This window comes from Notolepis coatsorum, assembly GCF_963971535.1.
Source record: "Notolepis coatsorum genome assembly, chromosome: 17".
NCBI classification, from domain to species: domain Eukaryota; kingdom Metazoa; phylum Chordata; class Actinopteri; order Aulopiformes; family Paralepididae; genus Notolepis; species Notolepis coatsorum.
The window spans coordinates 44,272,490-44,281,186 of record NC_140181.1 but is presented as its reverse complement, the minus strand read 5'-3'; the positions used below and the strand labels follow the sequence as shown (position 1 = coordinate 44,281,186).

The following is an 8,697-nucleotide window of genomic DNA, read 5'->3' as shown; positions in this document are numbered from 1 at the left end:
AACGTCCAAGACATTGTGAGGATAAGGAGGAGGAGGAGGGAGGGAGGTAGGGAGGGAGGGAGGGAGGGGGGTATGGAGGGAGGATGGGAGGGGGTCGTTAGACACAACTGACAGTAGAAGCAATGAAAAGGAATAAAAGGAGGGGATGTTTTTTTTTAAAGGATGAAACAGGTCTGGAGAAAATATAAAAGAGAATGATGGAAATAAAAAAAAAGACAAGGGAATAAGGAAGAATGATAGAGGCAAGGAGAGAGGAGGGAGGAGGGAGGAGAGAGGAGGGAGGAGAGAGGAGAGAGGAGGGGGGAGAGAGGAGAGAGGAGAGAGGAGGGAGGAGAGAGGAGGGAGGAGAGAGGAGGGAGGAGGGAGGAGAGGGGAGAGAGGAGGGATGAGGGAGGAGAGAGAGGAGAGAGGAGGGAGGAGGAGGAGGAGAGAGGAGAGAGGAGGGAGGAGAGAGGAGAGAGGAGGGAGGAGAGAGAGAGGAGGAGGAGGGAGGAGGGAGGAGAGAGGAGAGAGGAGGGAGGAGAGGGGAGAGAGGAGAGAGGAGAGAGGAGAGAGAGGAGGAGGGATGAGGGAGGAGGGAGGAGGGAGGAGAGGGGAGAGAGGAGAGGAGGGAGGAGAGAGGAGAGAGGAGGGAGGAGGGAGGAGGGAGGAGAGAGGAGGGAGGAGGGAGGAGGGAGGAGAGGAGGAGAGAGGAGGGAGGAGGGAGGAGAGGGGAGAGAGGAGAGAGGAGAGAGGAGAGAGGAGGGAGGAGAGAGGAGGGAGGAGGGAGGAGGAGGAGAGAGGAGAGAGGAGAGAGGAGGAGGAGGGAGGAGGGAGGAGGGAGGAGGGAGGAGGAGGAGGAGGGAAGGTGAGTGTGAGTTGTGGTACGGTGCTAAAAGACAGCGGCTCCAGCCAAAAGCTCCACAGTATCAATATCAGTTCCCCTGAAATGGAGCAACAACTCACTGATGTCACCGTGTGGATGTCAACATGGATATATATCCTCACCTACGACAAATCCCCTCTTCTCTTTACTGAGGTGTGTTTGTTCATTGTGTGTGTGTGTGTGTGTGTGTCCACACGCTCGTGTCACAAGAGGGGATAGAAAGAATAATCATAAAAATTTAAAATAAAACACAGTGGCCTTTTGCGGTGAGCTATAGAGGTGAGCTGTGCTGGGGAGCTGTAAGGCTGGTGAGCTGTAAGGCTGGTGAGCTGTAAGGCTGGTGAGCTGTAAGGCTGGTGAGCTGTAAGGCTGTCCCCGAAGCCTGTTTTTGGGATTCGAACCTTCGTTTTTAATTAAAAAAAATGAAAAAAAAAATTTGAATATTTTTTTTTAAATAAATATCCTCAAACTAAATCCTCAATTATTAGTATTTAAAAAAAAATTAAATCAACTTTCTTTAATGAATATAACTCATCAGTTTCTTAATACTACTATACTGTATAGTATACTATACTGTACTATAATATTAGTGTAGCCTGATCTCTTAATCTGCAACTGTGAAGAAAAACCCCATTGGTTTAAACAAATAAAGACAAATAAAAAAAATATATCAATTTTTTTTACATATTTTTTTTAATAAAAAAAATAAAAAATTCGAATGTTGATTTAGAATTCGAATGCCAACGTAACGAACAAAGGTTCGAACATGTCGAACGTTTGGGCTCAGCCCTAGTGAGCTGTAGAGGTGAGCCGTGCTGGTGGCTTGTTAAACTCAGGCTCTTATTCTTCTGTTTGTTTTCTCTCCATCTGTCAGCCCGCTGCTGACAGCCCGGCTTTTTGAAGGATGTGACGGCCGCGTTAGTCCAAAAAAAAAGATAAAGAGGGATTTTCAGCGTCATGCCAGACGGAGGGGGGGGGGGGGGGGGCAGCGCACCTGAAGGAGGGAAATGAAGGAGAAGAAAAGGAAAGTTTTGTGGTATGAAAGAGAGAGATGTGATGGATGGACGCAGACGGGAAAAGTCGCTGATCTGGTTTTGATAAGCTCCTCCACCACTTCCTCTCTCTTCCCCTCCTCCTCTCTCTCTCTTTTGATCCGACCAGGAGAGTGATGTGGACGGTACAGTGCTGTGCGATATTGGGGAGGAGTCATAATCCTATTTAGTAAATGTGTATTCAATTAAAAAGGGTGTGTGCGACCCCCCCCCCCCCCCCCCCCCCCCCCCTTAGGTGATGCACTGCTCTTAGCCACCAGTTTATCAGTGTCGTGGGGAGGGGGGGGGGGGGGGGGGGGGGTTGAGGCCAGGCCTACCAGAGTGTGAAATTAAACAGGTGATAAATTTCCCTGTATGGCCATCGCTGGAGACACTGTCATTTTTCATTACTGCTGAAGAAAAGACGAGAGAAAACAACCCCCCCCCCCCCCACCCCCACCCCCCCCCTCTTATGCGTGACTAATGAATATGGTTTTTAAGTCAGGTCTACATAAATGAATAAATCACTTGTTCCACTCCTGGCTCTGGTATATAGTCTCAGATGTGGAGCTGTGTTAGCGGGTCACTTGTTCCACTCCTGGCTCTGGTATATAGTGTTAGATGTTGAGCTGTGTTAGCGGGTCACTTGTTCCACTCCTGGCTCTGGTATATAGTCTCAGATGTGGAGCTGTGTTAGCGGGTCACTTGTTCCACTCCTGGCTCTGGTATATAGTGTTAGATGTTGAGCTGTGTTAGCGGGTCACTTGTTCCACTCCTGGCTCTGGTATATAGTGTTAGATGTTGAGCTGTGTTAGCGGTCACTTGTTCCACTCCTGGCTCTGGTATATAGTGTTAGATGTTGAGCTGTGTTAGCGGGTCACTTGTTCCACTCCTGGCTCTGGTATATAGTCTCAGATGTGGAGCTGTGTTAGCGGGTCACTTGTTCCACTCCTGGCTCTGGTATATAGTCTCAGATGTGGAGCTGTGTTAGCGGGTCACTTGTTCCACTCCTGGCTCTGGTATATAGTCTCAGATGTGGAGCTGTGTTAGCGGGTCACTTGTTCCACTCCTGGCTCTGGTATATAGTCTCAGATGTGGAGCTGTGTTAGCGGGTCACTTGTTCCACTCCTGGCTCTGGTATATAGTCTCAGATGTGGAGCTGTGTTAGCGGGTCACTTGTTCCACTCCTGGCTCTGGTATATAGTCTCAGATGTGGAGCTGTGTTAGCGGGTCACTTGTTCCACTCCTGGCTCTGGTATATAGTCTCAGATGTTGAGCTGTGTTAGCGGGTCACTTGTTCCACTCCTGGCTCTGGTATATAGTGTTAGATGTTGAGCTGTGTTAGCGGGTCACTTGTTCCACTCCTGGCTCTGGTATATAGTGTTAGATGTTGAGCTAGTGTTAGCGGGTCACTTGTTCCACTCCTGGCTCTGGTATATAGTGTTAGATGTTGAGCTGTGTTAGCGGGTCACTTGTTCCACTCCTGGCTCTGGTATATAGTCTCAGATGTGGAGCTGTGTTAGCGGGTCACTTGTTCCACTCCTGGCTCTGGTATATAGTCTCAGATGTTGAGCTGTGTTAGCGGGTCACTTGTTCCACTCCTGGCTCTGGTATATAGTCTCAGATGTGGAGCTGTGTTAGCGGGTCACTTGTTCCACTCCTGGCTCTGGTATATAGTCTCAGATGTGGAGCTGTGTTAGCGGGTCACTTGTTCCACTCCTGGCTCTGGTATATAGTGTTAGATGTTGAGCTGTGTTAGCGGGTCACTTGTTCCACTCCTGGCTCTGGTATATAGTCTCAGATGTGGAGCTGTGTTAGCGGGTCACTTGTTCCACTCCTGGCTCTGGTATATAGTCTCAGATGTGGAGCTGTGTTAGCGGGTCACTTGTTCCACTCCTGGCTCTGGTATATAGTCTCAGATGTTGAGCTGTGTTAGCGGGTCACTTGTTCCACTCCTGGCTCTGGTATATAGTGTTAGATGTTGAGCTGTGTTAGCGGGTCACTTGTTCCACTCCTGGCTCTGGTATATAGTGTTAGATGTTGAGCTGTGTTAGCGGGTCACTTGTTCCACTCCTGGCTCTGGTATATAGTGTTAGATGTTGAGCTGGTTTAGCGGGTCACTTGTTCCACTCCTGGCTCTGGTATATAGTGTTAGATGTTGAGCTGTGTTAGCGGGTCACTTGTTCCACTCCTGGCTCTGGTATATAGTCTTAGATGTGGAGCTGTGTTAGCGGGCGGCCCGGCGGGGAGCGTGGGCCACAGTGATACAGCGGGTTGTTGTTGTTGTTGTCGTTGTGTGGGTGTGATAAGAGTCCGAAAATACCGTTCACAGGGTCTTATTTGTCGCGATGGACAAATGTATTATCCATTATGCTATTATTATCTGCTAGAACAACAATAGAAAACACTACTTTCGCCCCCGATCCCCACAAAACAGCCCCATCTCGTGATTTGTTCCGTCAAACGGAGCTCCTCTGGTGGAGGAGAAGAGGAAGCTGGGAGCCCCCCCCCCCCCCCCCTGTCTGTGGGAGCCATGGTGACCACACCCCTGTCTCTGTGTTGTCAGGCACCCGTTTGGAGGAAGACAGAGTGGAGAACAGAGAGACATGAGTGGCGTTGGATGGAAGGAGTGACAGGGAAGTGGGGTCGGGGTGGAGGGGCTCCATTGTGCAAACATGATGGCTTCTGAACCAGAGTGAGCACGTGATGGAGAGAGAAGGACAGTAAGGAGGGTTAGACAGAGCGAACAAGAGATAGTGAGAGAGGGAGAGAGAGAGAGAGATAGAGAGGGAGAGAGAGGGAGAGAGAGGGGGGGGACAAACAGAGACTAAGCCATCAGGCATCACAAGCAGTGAGGTGCCCTTGGGATCCAGAGGAGTGCATCTTCAACCGTTGCCAGACAGAGATAATGGGGAAATGTGTGTGTGCGTGTGTGTGTGTGTGTGTATGTGTGTGTGTGTGTGTGTGTGTTTGTGTGGGTGTGTGTGTGTGTGCGTGTGTGTGTGTCGTGTGTGTATGTGTGTGTGTGTGTGTGTGTGTGTGTGTGTGTGTGTGTGTGTGTGTGTGTGTGTGTGGTATGTGTGTGTGTGTGCGTGTGTGTGTGTGTGTGTTTGTGTGCCGTGCGTGTGTGTGGGTGTTTGTGTGCGTGCGTGTGTGTGGGTGTGTGTGTGCGCAAGTATCCGCTGTGCTATCAGCGCCCGGTGGTAAATTTGTTCATGCTCCATAGACATAAAAGGTCAATTGAGTCCAAGTCAGTGAAACAATGTTAAATTGACCAGGAGGATGTTGGTGCGACAACTCTGCCAGGCCAGCAGCCCCGAGCCAATACAGTAACCAATTGCAGGAGAGGAGAAGAACCCCTGGAAAACATCCAACATGGAATACTTTCAGATTCATCTCTCTGTCCTCCTCCTCCTCATCCTCTTTCTCCCCCTCCTCTCCTGCTCTCCCCCCATCCCTTCTGGCAGGTGTCATCTGCTTGTCATGACGACAGTCACCGTGACTACCGTGACGGTGTCAGCGCCGATCAAGACATGACTCGCACACGGCAAATTAGCTCTCATCTATTGTCATTATGTGTGTGTGGGGGGGGTGGGGGGTGCTAAGTACTCTGGGCTTAGAATATCAAGGGACCCTGGTATTAACGACTTTGCCCACTTGAAGGTATAATTGGATGTAATGACTTGATGACATGCACATTTCACCCGTGCACAATCTCTCATCAAGTCTCTATCCTTGTGCCTGGTAACTTTATAACAAAAAGAGGCTTCCGATTGTGTACGTGGTGTGTATGCGGTGTGTATGTGGTGTGTATGTGGTGTGTATGTGGTGTGTACATGGTGTGTACGCGGTGTGTACATGGTGTGTACGTGGTGTGTACGCCCCCCAACTCCTATTCGTCGATTCTTCCCGCGTTAGCCACGGACGGCATGAAACGGCTCGACATTAAAACGCACATATCTCACCAGCGGCCCATTACGCACATTCCCAGACGATTGCAGGCTGCGGGTAATTGCTTATATAATTACACCCCTTTAAACGGTCAAACCCGTAAATGTAACGAGGCCATTTCAAAGTCCATTTCCTTACCTTCGTCACAGCCGCCGGGCTTGGCCACCTCCAGTCTCCTCTTGAGGACGCAGGAGGCGACGCGCAGCTCGCACTCGTTGTCATAGTTGATGCGTCACTGCCGCACACGGGGGAGAAGGTCTGGCGCCGGGCACTGGGGACACTCACACCGGTTCTGGACACAGCGGGCTCCCCAGGCACAGACGCTGCTGCCACACGTTTCTGCACCAGAGAGGGAGGGGTCAACGATTGAGGCAACGACGGCAGGGGAAGCAAAATAGCAACACGCCACGATAAGATGGACATGAAACAAAGACAATCCTGCCACAAGAACCATCTCTTCTCCACTGCCCCGTCACTTATGTTACTGTCACCTAAGTTGCTGTCACCTTCTGTCAGCTAGAACCAGTCTGGCTCGCTCTCCTCTGATCTCTCTCATTAACCGAGAACCAAGTCTGGTCGCTCTCCTCTGATCTCTCTCATTAACGAGAACCAGTCTGGTCGCTCCTATTCTGATCTCTCTCACTTAACGAGAACCAGTCTGGTCGCTCTCCTCTGATCTCTCTCATTAACGAGAACCAGTCTGGTCGCTCTCCTCTGATCTCTCATTAACGAGAACCAGTCTGGTCGCTCTCCTCTGATCTCTCTCATTAACTGAGAACCAGTCTGGTCGCTCTCCTCTGATCTCTCTCATTAACGAGAACCAGTCTGGTCTCTCTCCTCTGATCTCTCTCATTAACGAGAACCAGTCTGGTCGCTCTCCTCTGATCTCTCTCATTAACGAGAACCAATCTGGTCGCTCTCCTCTGATCTCTCTCATTAACGAGAACCAGTCTGGTCGCTCTCCTCTGATCTCTCTCATCAACATCAGGAGCAGTCAGGGGTTAAGTGTCTTGCTCAAGGACACTTCGACGGAGCCGGAATCGAGACCAGTAGCCGATTACCAGATGGCCGCTCTACCTCCTGAGCACTATCACACACACACAGCACACACACACACACACACACACACACACACACACACACACACACACACACACACACACACACACACACACACACACACACACACACACACACACACACACACACACACACACACACACACCACACACACACACACACACACACACACACACAGCCGCGGATACTCACTGCATTCTCCCTGGCCGACCACACGCAGGTCCACCTGCTCTTTGCAGGCGCGCACGTGCAGCTCACACTCGCTGTTGTATGTGGTGCCATCACTGCCGCACACGGGCTGGTGGGACTCCACACACTCTGACGGACACACACACTGACCCGTCTGCGCGTCACAGATGGCCCCGTGCGAACAGTTGGCGCACGCCTCGTCTGGATGGAGACAGGTATAGAAGAGGGTTAGAGTCATTCAATGCTCACTCTGTCTGCACTCTAGAAACACTAGTCACACAGTAGGCGAGCACACACCCCTACACTGCGACACACCCCCACACTGCGATACAAATATTGTCTGTACTTTGTGTATGTGTGTGTGTGTGTGTGTGTGTGTGTGTGTGTGCGTGCGTGCGCGCGTGTGTGTGTGTGTTTTCCCAGATTTAACACACTCCGGCTGGGACGGTTTGGATGGTGATGATGTAATTTGTTTGCAGGGTTTTCCCCAGAAGAATTGTTAGACCCAGGGCAAGTGTCTTTTGACCGGCGGCAGACTGGACCCTATAGTTTCTGTGATGATGAGATCATGGAATTGAGCATTGAATAATCATAACAGATTCCATAGGGCCTTACATTACGTCTGGAAATGACCAGTGAATGTTGTGTGATACTTTGGCCTGTTTGACCTTCAAGATTGATCTTGAAGGGCCACAAAAAATAGCAATCCCTATTGCAATACATTTTTATCTAACATGATTTCCGTAATGAGCCGTAATTGACACAACACAAGGATTTAGTGTCCTCTGATGACATCATGGGGGGAGATATAACTCATTAACTTTCAAACTAAATGAATGTGTGCAAAACAGTTTAGAGCCTTGGGATATGTATGAGATATGTGCAAAATAAATCGCTGTTTTTCTTTTCTCTGTGAAGTGCCCCTTTAAGGATCTAATTTTGCAATCACAGTCTAAGCATCAGAGAGAGTGGGTGATAACTATTTATCACGCTGGGGATGTTTAATTTAATTAAAATAGCTTGTCACAAAACATTTTGAAATTGCACGTTTGAATGTGTGGTTGAGGGGGATGTGGAATACAGAAGATGTATAGGCTTTATTCAACCTAACAATCATACCCACAAGAGGTGTGTGTGTGTGTGTGTGTGTGTGTGTGTGTGTGTGTGTGTGTGTGTGCGTGCGTGCGTGCGTGTGTGTGTGTGTGTGTGTGAAAGAGAGAGATAGAGAGAGAGAGAGATGGAGAGAGAGAGGAAGCAAGCGAGCAAGATTGTGTGACTAGTAGCTGTCAAAAGGCTAATATGCGAGTTGTAAAAATGTATCCATAGAAAGAGGGACAGTCAAACCTTTCTGTCAGTGGGGAGAGGAGGGGTGTGTGTAGCCTGTGTGTGACAGGACCAGTGTAGCGAGTGAGACAGAAAGAGACAGAGGGACAGAGCAGCTGCAGCATAGCTTAACTACCACTCTCTGTGTTAATAAAGACGACGGAAATTAACCTACCCTTAGCTAGTCTTGTGGTAGGGTTAGTGAGCTTAGTGTTAGGGTTAGCTAGGCTTGTGGTAGGGTTAGTGTTAGGGTTAGCT

The 8,697-nt window shown here is 49.6% G+C and overlaps 1 protein-coding gene across 1 annotated transcript in view; it reads right to left on the bottom strand.

Moving 5' to 3' along the window:
* The window catches only part of LOC311244031 (agrin-like), a 137,404-nt gene that overhangs the window by 70,066 nt on the left and 58,641 nt on the right, over positions 1 to 8,697 (bottom strand). The window contains 4 exon segments of the mRNA XM_084333440.1: positions 5,986 to 6,078; positions 6,081 to 6,114; positions 6,116 to 6,186; positions 7,120 to 7,317. Of these exon segments, the coding sequence (XP_084189566.1) occupies positions 5,986 to 6,078; positions 6,081 to 6,114; positions 6,116 to 6,186; positions 7,120 to 7,317 (396 nt within the window).